The sequence below is a fragment of the Streptopelia decaocto genome, assembly GCF_964273445.1.
Source record: "Streptopelia decaocto genome assembly, chromosome: 3".
NCBI lineage: Eukaryota > Metazoa > Chordata > Aves > Columbiformes > Columbidae > Streptopelia > Streptopelia decaocto.
Window position 1 is genome coordinate 101,004,509 of NC_138656.1, and position 23,740 is coordinate 101,028,248.

At 38.2% G+C, this 23,740-nt stretch overlaps 1 protein-coding gene across 1 annotated transcript in view; it reads left to right on the top strand.

Moving 5' to 3' along the window:
* Nucleotides 1–23,740, top strand: part of SNTG2 (syntrophin gamma 2) — a gene marked incomplete at both ends in the record, with an annotated part of 248,656 nt that overhangs the window by 162,919 nt on the left and 61,997 nt on the right. Inside the window, 2 exons of the mRNA XM_082048487.1 lie at nt 6,544–6,671; nt 21,680–21,809. Of these exons, the coding sequence (XP_081904613.1) occupies nt 6,544–6,671; nt 21,680–21,809 (258 nt within the window). The remainder of the gene's footprint in view (nt 1–6,543; nt 6,672–21,679; nt 21,810–23,740) is intronic.

Genomic DNA, 23,740 nt, shown 5'->3' on the forward strand with positions numbered 1-23,740 from the left:
TAAAGCAAAAAATTGATAAATTCCAAATTGTCAGTAAAAAGTCATATATTTCCTAATGGGTATCATACTTGATTCTTATTTCACAGAATCATAGAATCATTGAGGTTGTAAAAGACCCTTGAGAGTCCAACCCTTAACCTAACAATGCCAAGTCTACCACTAAACCATGTCCTAAAGCACCACATCTATACGTCTTTTAAATGTCTCCAGGGATGGTGACTTCACCACTTCCCTGTTCCAATGCTTTGCAATACTTTTTGTGAAGAAATGTTTCCTAATATCTAATCTGAACCTTCCCTGGTGCAGCTTAAGGCCATTTCCTCTCATCCTATTACTTATTATTTGGGAGAAGAAACCAATGCACACCTCGCTACAACCTCCTTTTGTTGTAGAGAGTCATAAGGTCTCCCCTCAGCCTCCTTTTCTCCAGAGATTTAGAATCAATGACAGGGGTTTTTTTTTTTTAAAAAAAAAAAAAAGTAAGGTAAAATAACTGAGTTTCCCAGGCTCTGCAAATTGTATGTCACAAAAATATTAGACATTGACAGTCCCAGACAGCTGTGATCTTTACCTTCCTTCCTATGTTCTTAGTAGAAACTTAATTACAGAGATATGTGTGATTTGGTCTCTCATTTAGTGGAGGAGTTTCTGGACTCATTCTGCTTAGGGGAAGACTTCTTGCTTGCCCCCTCATGAGTTGATATATAGTTGTTTGAAAAAGCAACAAAGTACTTGCCTACATTGTCCTTCATAGGTCAATGATCGCTAATGGGATATAGAATCAAACCCTCCTCCAAGTCAACAGTACACAGCTGTCCCAGGTGGGTAGTGATTATGTGTCATTACAACCTGATTCTTGTTCAGTGTTCTGTCAAAAATGAGATTTTTGTGTTCAATCCATTCCTTAATGGACAGGTGTTACAAACAAATTGGTATTAATTGGCAACATTGTTGACGTCCTGAGTGGAAAGCCAAAGGTGTGAAATGAACCGGAGGATAAAAGCTGTGATTGCAGAGATTGTCTAAACAGCCAAATTTTTTTAGTGCTTTGAAGGAACAGTGTGGAGAGTTTTCAACATGAGCAGCAGCAGCTGTTTAGCAGACAGAAGGCTTGAAGGTCAGCCAGCTCAGTACACTGGGTCAGACCAAAGGACCATTTGGCCAAATAGCTGGTCCCCAGCAGGTGCCCTCAGAGAATACAAGAAAAGAGCAAATATGTAAAATTATTTATAGGGTATATTTGCTGCACCTCAAATTATTTCTGGCACAGGGACCTCCTGAGCTAGAGTTTGTGATATAGAAAAATGTGTTTTTCTTTGTTTTTATCCCACTGAATTTTACCTCCAATCAGTATGCCTGCTTACTATATGAAAAGGGCAAGTGAACCACTGTTTCCTAATCCTTTTTTTCTGCTATTTATGTTTTTACATACCTTTGTCATACAATTCCCTCAGCCACTTCTTTTTCAGTCTAATGAATCTTTGTTTACTTGCTATTTGTGTGGAAACAGTTCCATTCCTTTCACCATCTGCTTTTCTCATGACAGCAAGTTCTTATTTTTGAGTGTTAATTGCCTGTTCATATCCCATTAGAGTATGGGAAAAATTAGTATTGTCTTTGCTGGTGTGCATTACTAAGCGATTGTCTACTATATTTTTAGCAGTCTTTTTATCTCTCAGTCATTCTGTACCATGAGCTTCTTCTGCAGCTGTTTGCACTTTGGTTTTCTTTTTACCATTCTTAATTACTTGTGCATCACAAACTTGGTCAGTCTGGTGTTCACCATGTTATCAGATCATTAATCAATATGCTGAACAGCATATATGATTGTGGAAGTCCACTGATAGTGCCCTTCCACAGTGAAGAGTGGTTCTTAACTGTTGTGTTTTGCTTGCTATATTTTAGCTGATTATTAATATTTGTGAGGATTTTGCCTTACTTCACAACAAGTTAGTTAAGAAACTTTAGTGAGGGACAAAAGGTTTTTGGAAAACCAAGTATGCTTTAGCAATTGGTTCTCTCATATTAATTAAAAGTTTTGATAAACTCTAAAAGATCTGGGAGTGTCAAGGTTTAAGACAAGGTGGCAATAAACCGTGGCAGACGCTCCCTGTTACCTCCTCACTTCCCGCCACCCTTTTCCTTTAGATCGGAAAGATGATAGGAAAGGGGAAAGGAAGAGAGACTTAGACTTCAAGTTGGAGAGTTTTAAAGGGTTTTACTAATGCTACTAATAGATAGAGAATATATACAAAATATACAAAACCAATCTCGAATGCTCGATGTGGAGTTGGCGTCACTCCAGCAGCAGGAGCTGGGTGTGCGGAGCTGGCGGCTCCAGCAGGTGCAGCCCAGGGCCCTGGAAATCATGGGCGGGACTTCACAGCAAACCAGAAACTGGTTGCAGGGATGCAGGGCCTGAGGCCTGTAGATCACAGGCAGACAGACAGACAGGGTCCTCTCTAGATGCCGGCCATGGTCAAAGAGAGCGTGACCCTTGTGATCACCCTCTTATGTAGGGGGTATGACGATTATGGGATGGAATACTTCCATTGGTCAGTTTTAGTCCATCCACCCCTCCTCACACACGCCCCTCTCACAATGGAATGTGGGAAAACTTATCAGTCTTTCTTGGCTACCACAGTGATAAATCTAAACACGAGCCTCTTCAGCATTCCGTTGGTCTTCTTATCAGCACCGAGTACAGCATCCTAGGAAAAATATGCAGGCTAAAACTTAGAAAAGTACAGCCACCTAGAAGAACTTAGCTGAAGGAAAAGTCACTAAAAGAGAACTGGTCTTGTTTTTAACAAAACCAGGACAGGGAGGAGTGACCTCTGTTTGCAAAAGTTCTATTGATTTTCTTCTTCCCTGGTTTGTTATTTTTATCCATGTGTTTAGAAGGGGATATAACAAACAATCTGTCTCAGATTGAAGTTTTAATACATTTAGGGCAAACTGAACAAAATGAACTGCTGGTCCTATGATAGTATTTTGTTTCTATGCAATGGTCTTATGGCCATATTTATGCCTTCTTTTGTCCTTAAGAAGAAAAAGAGGGATCAGTCCAACTTTTCTGCTCTACCATAAACTGATTAGTAGTAAATGGCTTGGTAAGAAACAGACATTTGAAACTTGGACCAGTTTGACCCCTTTGTATCCTTTCCCTGTTCTTGGTCATTAATATTTAGAACTTGCAGTAGGGTTTCTGCAGGAATAAGTAGTCCAGAACTGGGGGGAGAGGGACAAATGGATTACTCTTTCTTGTGTATTTTTCAGATATGAAAACTTTGAAATTGTCTGGAAAAGTCACATTTTCTTTAGGAGTTTACATTTTCTATACTGTACTATCATAGCTTTGGGGTTAATAGATTTTGACAAAGTTGTTTTGGCCATTTTTTCCCCTTCAATTCACAAACCTAATGAATAGCTGTGATCTAGATTTTCTAAAATTCTGATCTTAACTTAAATTGAGATATTTTTTCTTTACAGTAGTATAGAATCATAGAGTAGTTTGGATTGGAAGGGACCTTCAAAGGTCATCTAGTCCAACCCTCTGGAATGTGCAGGTTCATCTCCAACTGGATCAGGTTGCTCAGAGCCCCATCCAGCCTGACACTGAGTGTCTCCAGGGATGTGGCATCTACCACCTCTCTGAGCAACCTGGGCCAGTGTTTCACCACCCTAATTTTAAAAAAAATTCTTCCTCCTGTCTAGCTTGAATCTCCCCTCTTTTAGTTTAAAACCATTAACACCTTGTCCTATCACAACAGGTCCTGCTAAAAAGTCTATTCCCATCTTTCTTCTGGCCTCTTTAAAGTACTGAAAGGCCATAATAAGGTCTCCCCAGAGCCTTCTATTCTCCAGGCTGAACAACCCCAACTCTCTCAGCCTGTCCTCATAGAAGCCCCTGGCTGGCTGTCAGTCTTCTGAAGGAAACCCCTGGCACACCTGAGCTCCCAGGAGGGCCGGCATGTTGTGGTAGGCATTTCAGACAGGCCATAAAGCTTTATATCCTACTAAAGCATTTAATTGAAGTGTAAGAGAGCAAACAGAAACATTAAATTGCCAGAGTGACCCACTCACAATTTTTTTCCTGCCAAATGCTCTTAAATTGCCTAGAATATCACAGTTTATTGTTCAACAGCCTGCTAAAGAAGTACAGCTAATGGTTCCCAAGAAAAAGACAGAGTTTTATGTTTAAATTGTCTATATATTCTCTGTGTCTTAAGAGCTGAGAAGATTGGAACAATAAGTGAAGCTGCTTCAGGAATTTTTATGTTTCTTTATTTTCTGATTTGTGGATTTAAATTCAGTTATCATATTGAAGCATTTATGTTTGATGTAATAAACTACCTTCTGCTTTATTCTTAGACATTTCTGTTTCCAGACAGGCGTGTTACATTATATTGATAATTTTCAACTTCAGATTGCATGTGGTTCTGTCACTTATTGTAATTTGAACAGAATTCTAAAATATGCATCAAATTCTTCATTATGATGTTATTAAATTTATACTAAACTTTGGAGACACCTTAGCCTTTTGTGACTAATTCTATGAGATAGAATTAGTCTATAGACTTGATTATGAAATATTCATGCTGCAACAACACCAGATCTCAATCAAATGAAAGCTGGATTGTTCTAGGGATTGTAAATACTCTAAATGAAATTCCTTTCTTAAAAGAGATTGAAGTCTTAAAGATTCATTAGTGTTACCGACGCTGGCAATTTCATTACAATTTTTTCTTTTACTAGAAAAGTGTCCCTCAGTCACTAACTCTCAGTTTTTCTGTTAGAGTATGACAGTCGCTATTTTGATTTATTTAAAGAAGTAAATAGAAAGATAAGCCCTTGATGACTGTAAGGAAGAGCTTTAGGGGAAAAAAATAACCCTAAATCCTATTGAGTGAGAAAAAGGAATAGTTCTTTATTTTGAGTAAGTTTTATGGCTTTTGAGCACTTGGGCATGACAAAGCTGAAGTTGCGTCAGTCTATTTGCTTTTTTAAGTACTACTCAGTCCATATTTACAGCTCAGTTAAAAATAACCAGCTGTCAACTCCCTTCTCTACCAGAAGGTTTTCTATGCAACCTGGAACAAATAATTTGGTTCAGACACAGCACAAACACCTATCTTTGGCCAGAATATCTATGTCTGTGAATCCTTCTCAGCTGCCTCTCTGTGAACAGTATTGCTGTCCTTACAAAAGAGTGAAATGCTCAGCTATCATGGTAGTGCACAGATATAAGTATCGATAGAAATTTTCAGTTGATCATTTTTATGCATTCTTTATGAAACTCCTAGATCATTCTATTGTTTATTTAATAAGCATTAAGCTCATAATCAAGCTCATAAATCTGGATTGGTACACTGAACAGTGGTTTCCAACATTTTCTAATCTGTTTCTAATTTAATTTATTTTTGCCTATAAACACTATTTTGAAATCAGTTGCAAACAAAACCAGTTACCATATTTTTTTGACAATTTGGGCATAGTTCTGTACTTGCAGTCATTGATACAATGATGTAAAGCTCTGGATATTATTTCACAAGGAGCAAACTACAAGTGTATATGAACTAAGATGTATATCACTCTGCAGTTTCCTGAATGTTTTCTATGGCAACTTTTAAAATTGCATAAATATTTCATTTTTTATCACGTTTCATTCTTGGTGCCTTCATGCACTATTTAGTTGCAATGCATAAGATGCTACATATATGAGCAGGCCAAGCAGTCTGCATATAAGCTCTAGTTTCGGTTTGAGTAGACCCGTATCTCAATAGCTACATATCTAAGCTAATTCCCCTAACTTCATTTGCATTTGTACCATTTGATTTAAGGTTATTTTCTTTTCTATGCTGTAGTTATATGAAATGAGTAGATTGTAAAATCACGTATTTTCCCTGTTCTGAGATCTGGACATCCTTTACTGCTTAGGTGGTATCAACTATCTTGCCTTTATAGTAGAATTATTTAAAGGAAACCTTCAAAAATGGAATTTCAAAATTTGTCAGTCCATATGTGCATACTGGTAACACAGAAATCAGAATTTTAAATCTATAATTAAATAACATTATGGATGAAAGTCACAATGCACAAATATGAAAACAGTAGTCTGTAATGTAGTTTTTACATTAAGATATTACTTGTGTCTTTTTCTCTGATGATTGTTTGAGACATGTAGAAGAGTTGCACAGATCAAATTAATTTAAATCAAAAATGTATTTTGTGTTGAATTTAGAGAAAATTCAGGACACTTATGAGTAAAAAGTTGGGGTTTTTTATTAGTAGTTATTAACAAAAATATAAATATATTTAATGTTAAGGTAATACTGAAATTAAGTCACAAGAATAATATCAAGATAGCTAACATTCCTTTCTATATAAGTGCTTCTTTTTATTTTGCTACTAAATCCTGAGTTTGCTGAATAGTTCTATTGCTACAATTATTCACTTTTGATACAAGAGATGCATATTCATGTTTTTTTCACTATATTGTCTGATACACTGCACTTACTGATTCTCATTTATTCTGTACAGGCTCCATCATCACCTTCTTCACCCATAGCTAATGAACCAAAATATGAGAAGCACTGGCTAGACACCTTATCAGTTCCTCTGTCTATGGCTCGAATCTCGAGGTACAAAGCTGGAACAGATAAATTAAGGTTTGTAAACGAAAACGGGAAGCACTGCGTTAGCTAGCTGTACCTAATAGTTTGCTGTGGAGTGTTGGCTATATAAAAATTCTTTGAGTGGAGATATGAAAGTCTTCTTATTAAAAGCTATGCAGTCCATCTTCTTTTGAGATGAATTACGATTACCAAAGATAAAGTAAAAAAGGACAATAAATATAGCTCCTATAAACACATTTCTATAATCTGTTGGATCTTGGGAATTCAGTTAGCATCAGCAGCTAGTACAGAGGTTAAGCTTGGCGTTATTTGAATTAATTTTTATATACTACATTTCATTCTGTATCTCTGATGGAATACTTCTATATTTCCAAATTCTAATATTGTCAATTAACTCTCCTGCTACTTTACAAATGATAACGCAGTCCACAATCATAATGACTATGCTGCCTATTACTGTCATATAGAAACTCATATTAACAAGAGATTTTTGCAAGCATATGGTACAAAATACTGTACCTAGATCCTAGAATCTTTTTGCAGGCACATACCTAAGTAATGGTTCATAAAGTAGCTATAGAATAGGGTGTCAGAGGTAGTTGTCCTGGACTTCAGGAAATATGAAAGCAAAAGTGAAGTTTAATAAAGTTTCTATAAATAATGTCCTTGAGAAAGGTTTAACACTTTGCACCATGCATCAGCTTTTTCTGCAAACCATTACGTGTGGTAGGACTGCTTCAAATCTGCCAGTAGTTGTAGTCCAAGTAGTCCACAGTTCTCCATATGTGTGACAACAGGAGTTTATTCACTGTTGTTATTTTCCATTTTCTTTATGTGTTTCCCTATACTTGTTTGCTTCTAAGTCTCATTAATAAATGAACTGGAATCTCTATTGAAGCATCAGCTATACAGATCACCTGCTACCAGGAGGTACCAGAAATTAATGTGTGTACCTTTCCTGATGTCTGCCAGATTTGTGACCTGTTTTCTGATAATGAACTGAAAAACTTATTTTTTTCTAGTATGACAGTTTTGCTGCTTTTAACTTAGAGCAATTAGTCTCCTAAATCAGTTGGCAACTCCTCTCCCAGACTTTTTGTTAAAGCATCACAGATGAATAATAATAACCTGTCCAGAAAAGTTTTAGGTTCTTCCACAGTCTTTGTCTACTTTATTTAGTCTCTCATCACTTCCTCCACCACCTTCTTCCTTCCTGCTTCAAGTGACCAGTTCGTGGTCCAGCCCTTCCCAGTCTATCACAGGTCTCCAGCCGTTCAAAGCTTAGAAGTTCTCCTGTGTGCACATGTAGACATCAACTCATCATCAACTTATCGTCAATGTTCTTAAATTTAAAGGATAAGTGGAAGAAGAGAGAACATTTAAACCTCTGAGTTCAGCAATCACGCTGACAGTCTGAAGCAGTTTCACTTCTGGTTTGTGCACACTATGCATTAGATGGAATGATCCCAAGGGCTTCCAGGTCCCAAAAAAGCAGCATGTGCATTCTGAGAATTCTTTGAAGTAAAACACCTTCTGATATTGTACTGGGTCCGGCTGAGATGGAGGTAATTTTCTTCATAGCAGCCCATATGGTGCTGTGCCTTAGTTTGTGGCTAAAGCAATGTTAATAACACACCAGTGTTTCGGTTGTTGCTGAGCAGCTCTTGCACAATGTCAAGGCTTTCTCTTTTTCATGCTCTGCTTCTACTCAAGGAGTAGGCTGGAGTGAGCAAGAACTTGGGAGGGGACATATCCAGAGCAGGTGACTCAAACTGGCCAAAGGGATATTCCATGCCATGTAACATTATGGTCATCACTAAAATCTGAGAAGAGGGGGTGTGGGGGACCTCACCATTGCTTGGAGACTGGCTGGGCATCATTCTGCTTGTGGGAGATGGTGAGTGGTTGCCTTCGCATCATTTGTTTTGTTGTGGGTTGGTTTGTTGTTTGTTTGGTTTTTTCCCTCTCTTCCCTTTACTTATCAAATTGTCTTTATTTCAACCCACCAGTTTTCTTGTTCTTCCTATTCTCTCTGGAGAGCGGTGCGGGAATGAATGGCAGTGTGGATGCTTAGCTGCTGGCCCAGGATCAACCCATCACAGATATATTTTTCTTGTGAGGATTGAGGAGCTTAGTGCTTTGAGTTTCAGTCTTGGAGAGACATGTTATCTTGTGATGCATTATATTCCCATGTATATCTAGTATACACAGCACTCCTTTATTACTGTTTTTTGGTTGTTTTGTTGGGTTTTTTTTCTCCTTTTTGTTATAAGCACTAAAATAGATGAAATTGTTCCATAAAGCCTAGCACCATCCCATGATACTTTAGTTCTACTACATGTTCCTTGCTTCTTTTAGTAAACTAAGAAGAATATCTGTATAAGTGTTAAAGGAGTACCACCTTGAGATTAACTGTGGATAAGGTGTTTCCCATATTCTTACTAAAAGTGTTTATTTTTGCCTGAGGGATGTCAGACTACTCTTACCTTATTCTCTCCCCCTCTGAAATATGTGTACTTATCCTTGCTGTTATCCCACTTGTGTCCTTTCTTTTACATTTCTCCACGCTTGTATAAACATAAATTCCAACATTTTTCTTCAGTAATTGCTCTCTGAAGTCGAGTGTCTGTGTTGTACGAATAAAACCTACAAGCAATTACAAGTATAAATGGTGACATCAATCTAGATAACAATCCTTTCAACCATATCTACACATCTTCACTCTCTTTCACATTTCAGCCATCAGTCTAAAGCCATTTGAATGAGCTCATGGAAATTCCCCTGAATGTTTCATGCATCCTGCTGACTAATTTTCCAGTTTTGCCATTCTCTGAATATTTACTTGAATCATAGAATCATACAATCGTAGAATGATAGAATCGTAGAATACCAGGTTGGAAAGGACTTCAAGGATCATCTGGTCCACCCTTTCTTGGCCTAGTACCCTGTCCAGCCAAATCTTAAAGGTGGGCATTGTTGGGGAATCCGCTATTTCCCTGGGGAGTTTATTCCAATGGCTGATTATTTTCATTGGGAAAGTTTTCCTCCTGTGTCCAATTGGAATCTCCCCAAGAGTAACTTGTACCCATTACCCTTCATCTTTTGATGTGACTCCTTGTAAACAGGGAGTCTCCATCCTCGCTGTAGCCACTCTTTAAATACTGAAACATGGTGATGAGGTCTCCTCTAAGCCTTCTTTTCTCAAGGCTGAACAAGCCCGGTTCTCTCAGCCTGACCTCATATGGAAGGCTTCCCAGTCCTTTGATCATCTTTGTGACCCTCCTCTGGACCCTCTTCAGCCTGTCCACATATTTTTTGTATAGCAGGGACCAAAACTGAACACAGTATTCCAGGTGTGGCCTGACAAGCACTGAGTAGAGTGGGATAATGACTTTGTCCCTGCTGTTGGTGCACTTGCCAATGCAGCACAGCATCTTGTTGGCCTTCTTTGCTGCAGCAGCACACTGTTCACTCATTGAGCTTGTTGTCCACCAGGAACCCCAGGTCCCTTTCCACAGAGCTGCTCCCCAACCAGGTAGATCCCAGCCATAAGGTTCTCGTTAACCCACTCATCCAGCCTATCCAGGTCCTCCTGCTGGATGGCTTTCCCTTCTGAAGTGTCCACTTCCCTACTTAGTTTGATGTCATTGTCAAACTTAATCAGTGTTACACCTGATCCCATCATCCGGATCACTTATGGAGATAGTAAACAGCATTGAGCAGAATATCAATCCCTGCGGGTCCCCACTCATGACAGATTGCCAGTTTGAAAAGAGCTATTTATCACCACCCTCTGGGTATGGCCTGTCAGCCAGTTCCCCACCCACCACAGAGGCCACTTGTCTAGACTATGATGCATCAGTTTCTCTAGGAGGAGGCTGTGGGAAACTATATCAAAAGCCTTGGAGAAATCCAGGGAGACAATGTCCACCACTTGCCCCACATCAACTGAGCAGGTTATTTTGTTGTAGAAGGCGATCAGATTTGTCAAACATGATTTGCCCCTTGTGAATCTTTATTGTTTTTCCCAGTCACATGCTTCAACTACCTTGTGATAGGCCCCAGGAGGATTCATTCCATAGCTTTCTCAGGAAGTGAAGTTATGACCAATGGGCCTAAAATTTCCTGGATCTCCCTTTAAGCCCTTCTTGTAGCTGTAGGTGTCATTAGCCTTCTTCCAGTCTCCTGGGATGTCCCTCGATCTCCATGACTTCTCAAACATTATGGATGGTGGCCTTGCAATGCCGTCAGCCAGCTCTCTTAACACCCTTGGGTGGATTTTGTCAGGGCACGTCAATTTGTAGGGGTCGAGGTGCTGTAGCAGTTCACATACCAACTCTTCCTTCACTGATGATGGGTCTGCGTTAGCATCATCCTGGATTTCTCTTCCCATGGTCTGGGGCCCAGCAGTGCTAGTAAAGACAGAGGTGAATAAAGCCTTTGTAACATTCTTGGTGACTAATTCACCTCTGCTGTTTAACAGCAGGACAATATTTTCCTTCTGTTTCTGCATGTTGTTTATGTACTTGAAGCACCCTTCCTTGTGGTTTTCGACATCTCTGGCCAACTTCAATTCACGCTCAGCGTTTGCTTTCCAAACTGCATCTCTACACACCGTGGCAATGCCCTTGTAGTTCTCAACAGGTACTAGTGTGCCTTTCCACCTCTAGTACACTTCTCTTTTACCTTTGAGCAGATTCAGAAGCTTGCAGTAAAGCCAAGGGTGTCTCTTGCTCTGCCTACTTCCGTTACCTTTAAAGGAGATAATCTGGTTTTGTGTTTCCAGGAGAACGTTCTTGAAAAACTCCTGGCACTCACTGGCTCCCTCATTGTCCATTCAAGCTTCCCACAGAAGCCCTACCAACTGAGCCCTGAACAAGCTGAAGTTTGCTCTTTTAAAATCAAAAACCTTTGTCTTAGTATTAACCTTCTGTGTACTTAGCGGGATCCCAAACTCCGCAATACTGTGATCACTGTAGCCAAGGTTATCACTAACCCGAGATATTACAAAGCAGGTTTTCTTGATTTGTGAATAGCTAGTCCAGCAGTGCCTCATTCCTGGTTGGTAGACCTAACATTTGTATGAGGAAGCAATCATCTACACATTCCAGGAACTTGATGGAGGACGTGAGCTGCTGTATTATTTTTACAAAAAATGTCTGGGTAGTTGAAGTCATCCATAAGAACCAAGTTCTGTTGACCCAAAGTTTGCTTAAGTGACCCAAATATTGCTTCCTTTGTTTTATCGTCTTGGAGCCTATTTGTGTACAGTGGTAGGCAACATGCCTGCCTTTTCAGCATTGAGTCCTTGAGTTTTCTATGTCATCCTTGTAACTTTTTGTCTTCCTCTTGGTCTTTGTCATAACTTTGTTTTGTTGCTACACCTCATTATATATTATCCTCTAAGTCAGGGGCATCAAATTCATTTTCACTTGGGGCCACATCAGCCTCACGGTTTCCTTCAAAGGGCCAAATGTAATTTTAGGACTGTATAAATGTAACTACTGCTACAGCTGTGAGGCTCATGTGGCCCTCAGTGAAAATGAGTTTGACACCCCTGCTTTAAGTTATTGCAGTTGGTCTTGAGAAGGTGCACTGGCACCAGAACAACCAGATTACTTTTTAAGTCTGTGTTGCTGAAGTATTGGAACCATCTTCTGCAGTGTCACACACACAGCTGTGTGCCTTCTTTTCAGCTAGATGGACTGTATGAAAGGCCTTTTCCCCTACTCCTTACCTGAATTACATTTGAAGAGGTCTCTATCATTCTTTTCACCAAAGTTATCTATGTGCCTTTGGTTTTTGTCATTCCTATTCCCTTGTAACTGTGCAAAATGTTATGGTGTGGGAAAGGATATTGAAGCCTTATATGATTATTTTGCTGTCTGTCCACTCACAAATAATACACATTCTTCTTTCTTCAGTCCTTTTCCCTGATAGAAAAAACAGCTTTTTCACCTATGAAATTCTTGCAGTTGACTGCAGTAGACTTAGCATACTTTTGTTACTAAAATCAATCACAGACTGTTTGTTTTAGTATATAGTATTGTATATTCTTTGTGTAGTATCTGTAAGTCCAGCTACTCTTGCTGTTCTGATGTGGTAAGCTGCTCTCAGCTGGTCTGGATGGCCTCTCTGACCTCATTTGCTTTTCTTCTCCATCAAATTCAACATTGTTTAATATTTGCAGCATTCTTTTTTTCTGGTGCTGTAAATAAGATCCAACTTTCAGATAACCTTATGAAAAACTAGAAAAATGTCATAAGGTCGAACAGAGTCTGATAAGTTACTGAAGGACATTGTTTTGTTGCCTTTAGTGTAAAAAATAGAGTATGACAACGTATAGCATGTCAGCATCTTGCTCAATATTTTTGACCATTTTTTCACTTAGAAACATGTTATATAGCTAAAGTTGTCTGTTAGACTGTGGTATACTTTTAATGTGGTTTAGATAAAATCTTGTGTAATTTAATCAGATTAGGCTATATTACTTTATTTGTGTTTAAACTATGCAGTTTAAATTCCTCAGGACTTCATTTGAGTTTTCCAGTAACTTTGCAACAAGGGACATGCTTTTAGCTCTTGTGTCATGAGATGGCCAGGAATACATGTGTCTGTTTGATTGTTATTACTTTTTTTCATTATAAGAGAAGGAAGTTTACTTTGGCTTTTCATTTTATATTTACCAGGAAGTCTTAACTGGTGACTTAATGATACAAGAGTGTATTTTTCATTTATTTTAAATTTTGTCAGCACCATAGATATTAACAGAAATGAGAGAGAATGGCATAGATTATTTCCTTCCTTATACATTAAGAGGACTGAATGAAAGTACTGCAGAGTGGGGCTGTGAAATGTGTTTGTCCGTATCACAAAAGAAAAAAAATAAAGGAAAAATAAAGGAAAGATAAGAAACAATAAATACATGTTCCTCTTCTTCTTAGTGCAGGATCTTTCCAGTTGTACCTTCAGAAGTTAGGAAAGTGGAAGAGAAATATATTGACTACCAAAATCACCTTTAATTAGCGTGTTTCATATTGGAGTCTATCTGAATGTTTCTGTGCAGCATGCCAATTAGTCTTTTTGATTACTTATTAATTCAGGAACTTTTTAATTCACTTGCCTTTATAATATAGCACCACTACTTCTATCATTTTACACATCTCATCATCCATTAATGTGATTTTTCTCTGTAAAAAGTATGATAATACATACAATGAATACTGTGAATGCTTTTACCTGCTAGCTGGTGATGGAAACCTTTTTTCACTCTTGAGGATCGAGTTGGTCACTAAATGTGATGTATGTTTGACAGAGAAATAATGAGATCAGTAAGTCTCTCATGCAAAGGAGTTGCAGTTCATGGCATAGTTTGAAGTCTTTTTACTTTTAAGACAGAAAAGTAAAGATAGGTAGTCTTATAGAAGTTGGAGAATGTAGTTCATTAATTTATAATCTTTGATGTTTCTTACAGAATGTCTGAATCCTTATTTGGAAAAATGTATAGATAAGTATTTTCAGTCCTTACAGCAGTTACTGAAAGTACTGTATAATCATTCTTATTTTCTTTATTGAGTGGAGCTTTAAGTGAAGGCAAAATAACCTATTTAATATTATGAGTTTACAGACTTAAAAAAAATAGCTTTTTGGAAGATGGAAATTTAATTGATTAAATGAATGGACTGGAAGTAATTCAGAACCAGTGGCTATAAGCTATAAGCCATATACCTATGATCCCAATTACAAAACAACTTAATTAGATTTAGGTATTATTTTCTATTTCTTGGTATTCTGGCTATTTTGGTTACTACAGAGTATTTTGTGATTTTAAAATTTTGGGGTTTTTTGTTTTATTTAAATTGTCTCACTGATTCCTTAACAGAATCTTTCTGAAGGATTCTGTTTTTCCATTTTAATCTCTCAGTAAATTATCAAAATGCATGTAGTTAGATAAATAAATTGTAAAGAAAGAAATTGAATAAAAATTTTGAGAAATATATAGGCGTTAAAGACAGTATCTCTGAGTTACAAAAACTGAATGAGTATTTGCTCACAGTTTTCAGTAACAATTATGAAGGTAAGAAAACAATTGTGTACCTGAAAGATATCACAGTCAAACTGATTTGGAGCAATAGGGTGGGAGACAGTGGCAGAGAGATTAACATCTGATAAGAGATGAAAAAGAAAGTATAGGTTTGGAGGGGTATTATTAATAGGGGCACGTAAGGGCTATTTGATTGATGATGCAGAAAACAGCACACTAATTAAAATTATTGGTGGCAGAATCAGTATCATCAGTACAGAAGAGGAGCAGAATATGTTATGAAAGGGTGAAACTATTGGAAATGGGAGGCAACACAATAGCACAAAGTGCAGGGGGATGGACATTATTGGAGCCTTTTGGTAGATGGCAGCTGAGGAAGGCAGAGCCTCGGTACAGCAGTTTGGCAGAGAATAGCTCTGAAACATCACTATCCTGCAGACTTACAATGGAGAAATAGATATTTTAGAGTACAACAGGAGAAACACCTTCCAGAAATAAGAAGCATTAAAATCACTATACAGTCACTGCTAATGCCCATCTAGAATCTCTGTACAATTCTGGTTATTCAAATTAAATGTAAAATTTTCTGTTGGAAAGTTTTTGTTTTCTCGAAAGGTATTGCAGTGTCACTTGTTGTTCCTGTTCTTAGCTGTAGTATTTTATGATTTGGCATCTGTGGTTTCCTTTGGTGCTTAAGGAATTTCAACTTTTTTTTTTTTTCCTATTCTGCGTAGGGTTGAAAAGTGACATTCTTTTTCAAAGGCTTTTAGACCTCATAGCCTTGTAATAAAATTGATATATTTCACTGTGGACAACGTTTTGTGATTTCTACTACATGTATCGAGTTTTTTTACTATAGTTACAAAGTACTATAACTGGCTTAGCATCTGCCTGTATGGGAGTCCATTCTGTAACCTTCATTCTTAATTTGTTGATCTTTAAAGCACTCCAGAAAGCACTTTATTATGTATTTAGGATATGAGGCACAGGGGAAAATTTTTTGGTTTTTACTACATTGTTCAGGTGATATGTAAACAGAATAAGCCATGAAGTCAGTGGGTTTTTCTAAAAAGAACCTGTACTATGTACAGTTTTTTAAGGACTGCCCGAAAACTGCTATGTGTGTTTAAAAGCATCATTAAAATAAATGTTTCCAGTATTTTTGTTGTAATTCTGCTCAATGCAAGATGCGAAAATGCGTTGCAAGTGATCAGGTAAATGCAGATCATAGGATGAGATCTGCTTCATAGGTTGTAAACATAAAGATGCTGAAGAGGGGACCAGGTATTCTGCAGATCCCTCCACAATAAGAGATTGACTTATCCTTGACTGGAATAAGACGCTGAATCAGAGAAAAATCAAGCTAGGCAGGAGATATGCCACACACTTAGTATAAAAATCAGCATTAAATAGCGATTCTTTGAGACTGGGACCAATTTAGTAGCTGTTCCTTATGTGAGAAGTGATGCAAATTGTTTTGACTAGAAATTAGACATACGCTTGGATGCAATATACTTGCAGTCTAAAAGTGTATCAAAAATCAGTGACATGAAAACTAAGGAAATGGCTGTTTTTTTGTGCTCCAGGGCAATATATTCCTATTCTTAAACACGTCATCTTAATTCTGTTCAGCAGCGTGAAGCCAACATAAGGAGAGTGAGCTGGTTTATTTTTTGAATCTTCATCCTTACAATATTTAGCTTCTGGTTTTAAAATCTGTACTGCAACTAAGTACAAAGGCAAAAATTAAGTGGTCTCTTTTTAGGATGTGCATAATCGGGAACCATTTCTGCTTTCTGCCAAAGATAACGTGTTGCTCTGGAAAACTGATTTGACACATTCACTCATGTTTTAGTAAATAGCATCCCTTAGAAGACAGAATGGTGGGTCATGCCATGACATATTGCCAGCAAGCAGACAAAAAGGCAGAATAAATCCCACCCCCAAAAAAGATAAATAGCTTATTAATCTCAGAAAATTGTTCATATTAATATTAGCGTTGAGTTCAAGGTATTATTACTTTCTGTTTATTTGTTTCTAGAGAAGCTGAGACTTATTTTGTCTGTTCTTCTGCTTGCTGACAAAATACTAAATTCTAATCCACTAGAATTAGTTCAGCAAGTCTCTGCCACCAGATGTCTTCAATAAATGTCTCAGGATAAATAGCCTGAAGTTTCAACAGAAGGCAGTGCCTCATGCTCCTTAGTGTAAATGCTTGCAGGAAACATAGTTACAGATTGGGAGACAGATCTGAAAATAATAAGAAGTGTGAGAGTAACTTAGCCCAAATTTCTAGAGTTTAGGAGGAGCAAACACTGATTTCTAGTTCTAGTTGCAATAGTACAGTAACAGCAGAAGAGATGGGGATTTCCTCTAACTGCATTTTAAAATGCGTTTGCAGCCTCAGAGAAAAAAAAAAAATCTGAGACGTCATCTTATTTTGTTGTGATGAGATGACTTCATAGCATCTTGAGACCTCCCAGACTTGCTCTTTAGTATTAAATGGAGAGCTCATCCTTGTCAGCCAACAGGAATAGGTGCTTAGTTGTGCTTCTTCAATTTTACTTTTCTGTGTTTTCAGGAAATGGAGAAAGGCATGCATTCAAGCCTCTAGAATTTATTTTCTCCTGAATTCCAGACCTGTCTTGGTGCTTGAATTGCTTCTTTAACTTAAGACAAAAGCCTCAGCATTCATGTTGTTAAGCTTTTTAGTTTGGATATTTATTTTTACTTTCACAGAATCACAGAATCACAGAATCGACTGGGTTGGAAAAGACCTCAGAGATCATCGAGTCCAACCCTTTGTAGCCTTATACACACTGGTTCTTTCTTTTCCTGTTTCATTTAGTGCACTGAAGTGCTCCCTGGTAAAACTGAGTCAGCACAGTAGGGACACTGGTGCCCCAAAGGTCTCCTGTGCCAGGCAGTGTGGCCACACATCAGTCCCCTTGAAACAGACAGAGCTCCTGGGGAGGGCTGTCCTGGTGTCAGCCTGCAGGGCAAGGGGACAGCCCTGCAGCAAAGGAAGGGCTGGGGGATCTTGGTGGACACCACATTGAGCTTGAGTCAACGATAGGCACTGTTGGTGATCACAGTATCACAGTATCACAGTATGTTTGGGATTGGAAGGGACCTCAAAAGATCATCTAGTCCAATCCCCCTGCTGGAGCAGGAACACCTAGGTGAGGTCGCACAGGAACATGTCCAGGCGGGTTTTGAATGTCTCCAGAGAAGGAGACTCCACAACTTCCCTGGGCAGCCTGTTCCAGTGTTCTGTCACCCTCACTGAGAAGAAGTTTCTTCTCAAATTTAAGTGGAACCTCTTGTGTTCCAGCTTGATCCCATTACCCCTTGTCCTATCATTGTTTGCCACCGAGAAGAGCCTGGCTCCATCCTCATGGCACTCACCCTTTATATATTTATAAACATTAATAAGGTCCCCCCTTAGTCTCCTCTTCTCCAAACTAAAGAGACCCAGCTCCCTCAGCCTTTCTTCATAAGGGAGGTGCTCCACTCCCTTAATCATCTTCGTTGCCCTACGCTGGACCCTCTCCAGCAGTTCCCTGTCTTTCTTGAACTGAGGGGCCCAGAACTGGACACAATATTCCAGATGTGGTCTCACCAGGGTGGAGTAGAGGGGAAGGAGGACCTCTCTTGATCTACTAACCACCCCCCTTCTAATACACCCCAGGATGCCATTGGCCTTCCTGACCACAAGGGCACAGTGCTGGCTCATGTTCATCCTGTTGTCCACCAGGACCCCCAGGTCCCTTTCCCCTACACTGCTCTCTAATATGTAATCTCCCAACCTATACTGGAACCTGGGGTTGTTCCTGCCCAGATGCAGGACTCTACACTTGCCCTTGTTAAATTTCATTAGGTTATTCCCCGCCCAACTCTCCAGCCTGTCCAGGTCCCGCTGGATGGCAGCACAGCCCTCTGGCATGTCAGCCACTCCTCCCAGCTTAGTGTCATCAGCAAACTTGCTGATAGTACACTCAATTCCCTCGTCCAAGTCGTTAATGAATATATTGAATAATATTGGCCCCAGCACTGACCCCTGGGGCACTCCACTAGATACTGACCTCCAACTAGACTCCGCACCATTGACTACCACTCTCTGGCTTCTCTCCCTAAGCCAGTTTGCAACCCACCTCACTACTCTATTGTCTAGACCACACCTCCTCAACTTAGCTGTGAGGATGCTGTGGGAGACTGTGTCAAAGGCTTTACTGAAGTCAAGGTAGACCACATCCACCGCTCTGCCATCATCCATCCACCTTGTTACATTCTCATAAAAGGCTATGAGGTTGGTCAAGCATGACCTACCCTTGGTAAAGCCATGCTGACTGCCCCTAATAACCCTCTTATCCTTGATATGCCTTGAGATGGCACCAAGGACAAGCTGTTCCATTACTTTCCCAGGGACAGAGGTGAGGCTGACCGGTCTATAATTACCCGGGTCCTCCTTCTTGCCCTTTTTGAAGACTGAAATGACATTTGCTTTCCTGGAGGGTAACCACACATGGGGCTGCATCGGCTGCAGGGAACTGGCTGATCTCCTCTGCTTTGCATTTCTGAGGCCACATCTGAAATACCTGCATCTAAAATACTGCGGCCAGTTTTGGTCTTCCTGTGGAAAAGAGATTTGTATTTTAAATCAGTTAGTGAGGAGGCTGGGCTAGAGGACTTGCCTCACACCCTGTTTGATTCTGTGCCAATATCCTGTCAGTGAATTGTTCAGATCTCTAGATGCATTTGTGGAATCTTGTTTACTGTCCTTTGTAACTGATCACCTTATTTTATTATAACAAAGTAAAGGACAACAGGACTTCGAGTGTAATCTGCACTATTGCCAGCACCATGTTTCAAATTATAAAATATTGGTTAATTTTTATAATAAAACTTGATTGCCTGTGTTGGTTGCATTAGTTATTAGCTTAGAAGTTCTCTTCTGTGATCTTTCATCAGCCACTTTTGTGCCACTAGGAGAAGGCATTCACACTGCAAGCCTTTATGCATTTACTGAAGCCGACTTAGTGTCTAGTCTCCCTGTGGCTTCTGTGAAGAGCACATACTATTTCTTGGCTCTATTAAAAGCTCCGGATTGTCCTCTCTGTCTATGTAAGGACTCTAGCATCTTAGCTTTGATATTGGAATTAGATACCTAAGTTACGCATTGTGAATGGCTTCTCTTCACAGCACCGAATTAAGTCAGTTTCCATGCTCCACTGCAAATCAATGCATGGGGGATGACAGATCTTCGCTGTCTCAGTGGGGTGTTGAAGAGATCATACCATAAGTCATTCTATTAGAGCACTGTTGGGGTCTTTGTCAGAGCCTGAGGTAAAAGGAACAGTATGCTTGAGAGGTGATTATTTCACTTGGTTTACTTGAAAACAATTAAAGGATTTGTTTTGACCTTTTATTTCTTTCTGAAGAGGTGAAACAGATTTACTAAAAGTGACACAGAATTTTACCATTGTCATCAGGTGTCAGTAGTTACCATGATAAGTCAATCATGAAAAGGAAAATGAGAGAATCAGAATTTAAGTCTTCAGACTAAGAATGTTATTTTTGCAAACACCAAGTATAACACTTTATGGCTCTTTTAACAGTAAACCATATCAATTAATGCATATATAAATATCTATTAGGATACTTTGTCTTGTTAATATGGTGTGTGATGGGTATTTTATATGACCTTTTTTAGCAAGTATATAGAGTTCAGTATTCATGTTCACCATCAAACTCCCTACAAATGACAAATGTTAGGTTAATAACTTTTTCAGTAAGTCATGAATGAATAACTGCCTATTAACCTCTATGTGTCATTTTGAATGCTCATGTTGACATACATCATAAATTAAACAACAGAAGACTTCACCTACATCAGAGAATCCCAGGAAGACCCAGTAATTTCACAGAGCAGTATACTTGATTCAGTAGTTTGCTTTCTTCAAGGTTAGTACCAAAAAGAAAGCAATATAGCATGTAAGTATAAATATCTAATTTATAAATGTAAAAGGTAGCAGTGATATTCTCCAAATTATATTCAAAGCAAACATATGCACAATCATTCAGGTAATTGTTTTCCGCAATATTATGTGACTCAAATGTAATTCTCATGACATTCATGGGCACTGAAATAATCTATGTAGCTTTCTGAATTTCAGTTGCTGAAAATGCTGCATGTCACATTTAAAATTTAGACCAGTGTACTTCCATGCAATTACGTAATGAACTTTTGATGTTCCTATTGAAAAATCTCGTAGTTAAAAAGCATATCCTACCAGCATCCAAATGTGGGGGATTTCAGAGCTACATACACAGTGCTTAACTTCCCACAGATAGTAAGGAAAGCATAAGCATTTGCAGAATAGACACGTAAAAGATGCATAAAAAGGTGAATAAAATGTGATTGCACGTTAGTATGCGTCAATGCTGTTTTGAGAAAAGGCTCTACATTCAAAAATTATTTAAAGAAACTTGGAAGTACATTTTTCAAATTCCTGTGTCATAAAAGAGCTTAAAGGAAACATTGCTTAGAATGTTATGTGGAAAAGTATTAATTTAAAGTTAGGGAAGGCAGTACTTTGCAACTTAATACATTCCTAGTAAATGGAACCAAAATGCAATAAAGAAAATACTCATTTTGGTTTAAAAAAAAATTCTGTTTGTTCAAAAAGGTCTGATGCATACTTCCTGAATACACAACCTTAAGTTCAGTAATTTCAAACATAATATGTATACTCGAGGGAAGTATTAATAAATGGTCAGCACATATATATGCTGGTACAGAGAAAGAACTTATTGTATGTGTTGCTCCTGGTACTGCCCATTATTATCCTTCTTTTTGTTGCCTTTCTTTTGATTTGTAAAGTTAAGATTCAATATTTGGCAAAAGGTGCAAATATCACTTGAACACTGAGAAATATTGGGCAGTTTCAGAAAATTGACATATCTTCCTTTACGGATATATTTCTTCTTACTGCAGATCTAATGCATTTGAAGTGCTGGCACTCGATGGAGTTAGTACTGGGATACTTCAGTTTTATACAGCCCAAGAGAGTGCTGACTGGCTGAGAGCAATATCAACTAACATCAGTGATTTGACACTTCAAAATGTATGTTACTTTCTGCATATTTTATTGTCTATGCTATTGTAAAATTATTTCTAATTTTCCAAGGGTAGAAAATAATTCACATTTAAGATAAAATATATCAAAAGCATGTCTATGGGGAGGAAAAGGAGAAAGAGAAGATCAGGGAGAGGTTGTCTGCTCAATCAAAATCATCAAGAAGTTATCAAGACTTGCAGTGTTATTATAGAACAGAAAGTTGTCTAGGAGTTGATTTATTTAAGGTCATATTGTTCCACCTTTCTCCCTAGAAATATAAAGGTGCTTATGCCGTTTTAAGTTATTCCTGTAAATTTATAAGTAGCATTTGGTATTACAAGCAGAAGTAGTAAATAATCCCTGGAGAAACAGAAAATTATTATTTGGACAGCACATTATTATTCCAAGAAAGAACAGCTGAAAACTATTGAACATTCTGGAATGAATCATAAAGTTAAATAGGAAATTCGATAATGTACAATATTGAAAATATATTTCAGTCTTTTTGAAATGGTAGAAATCAATGCTGAAAGCATAAGAGCACAGCTGTCCTTGGAAGAATTACCTGTGCAGGTTTTAATCTTTTTTTTCTTTAGATGTGTTCAGTCTGTAACTTCTTTTATAAATTATGATGTAGTAGCATGACTTGAATTTATACTTTGTAGTCCAGGTTAATTGTTGCTTAGTTCTTCAGATTATGTTGTTTAGAATTTGTATTGGTTTTCAGCATAAATCTTTGGTCAAAATAGATTAGAAATGGAATTTATTTTTCTAGTCTTCAGAAGTTCCTTAAATCACATTTGATCACAAGAGTTCATTTATTACATTAATTCCTTTTTAAATATTCAATTGCTTAAGCAGTGTCTTTAACAAAATTGAATGAATTTGCTATGGTGCTTTCTTTATAAATATTCTTTATTCTCTATTAGTGATTTACATCCTGTACCAGGTATTACTATTTGATAATTCTAAGAAAGAGCAAGGTAAATTATTCAAGAAATTTCATAATTCCTTCTGTGTGAACAGCAAAAAGAAGTGTATGGTAATATTTTTAGAGCAATTCCAGTTCATAGTTACTAAGCCAAATTCTTCTATTTATCTATCACAACAGCGAATTCTGTAAACAAAGTAGTCCATCTGGTGTTCATAGAAGTGGCTGTTCCAGGGAAGGGTCTGAGAAACAACAGTCATGATAAATTAACGTTTTGTGTCCTTGGTGAGATACGGAGTGAACTCTATACAGATCATATGAGAAGCGAGTAAATTGCTGGACTTAATGCTTTACAGGTTTTGTCAGGTATGCAGCCTGAAAGGTTATTTTAATTGCTGATCATCAGAACGGGAGATGTAATAGAATCCTTTTTACTGCAAATTATTTTTTAAGCCCAGGACTGTGAGGCCGGGGTGCAGCTGAAGCGCACAGCGGGCGCTGGAGAGTCCTCCTGCCGCCAGGCAGCCAGGGATGCAGGCTTATTGACATCCACAGCCCTCAGGGCAAGGCCTTTGGATTAGGCTTCTTCAAAATCCATTTGGAATGCTTTTTATTACCTTAATACTATCATTTTACAAAGTGATTCTTCTCATACTTCTGAAATTGACGTTAGGGAATGCATCTGTAATTCCTCAAGAGCTTTTTCCTGTGTCTGCACTTCTCCACTTCTGTAGCATGTATCCCCCATTCTCCAGAAGTACTTGAAAATAATCACTACTGGTTCAGAGATTATTTCAGATTATCCCTTATCTACTTATGGGTTATTATAATTTCTTGAGTGCTTGCTGACTCTTGAGTTCAATTGCTTCTCCAAGTATTTAAACTATTCATTTCCTATTCTGCCCCATGCCATCATCTCTATAGTTAAAATTAATTGCTAGATACATGGTCACAATGGACCTTTTTGCTGGTACAGTTGGCATAAACTATGTCAGCTTTCTTACCT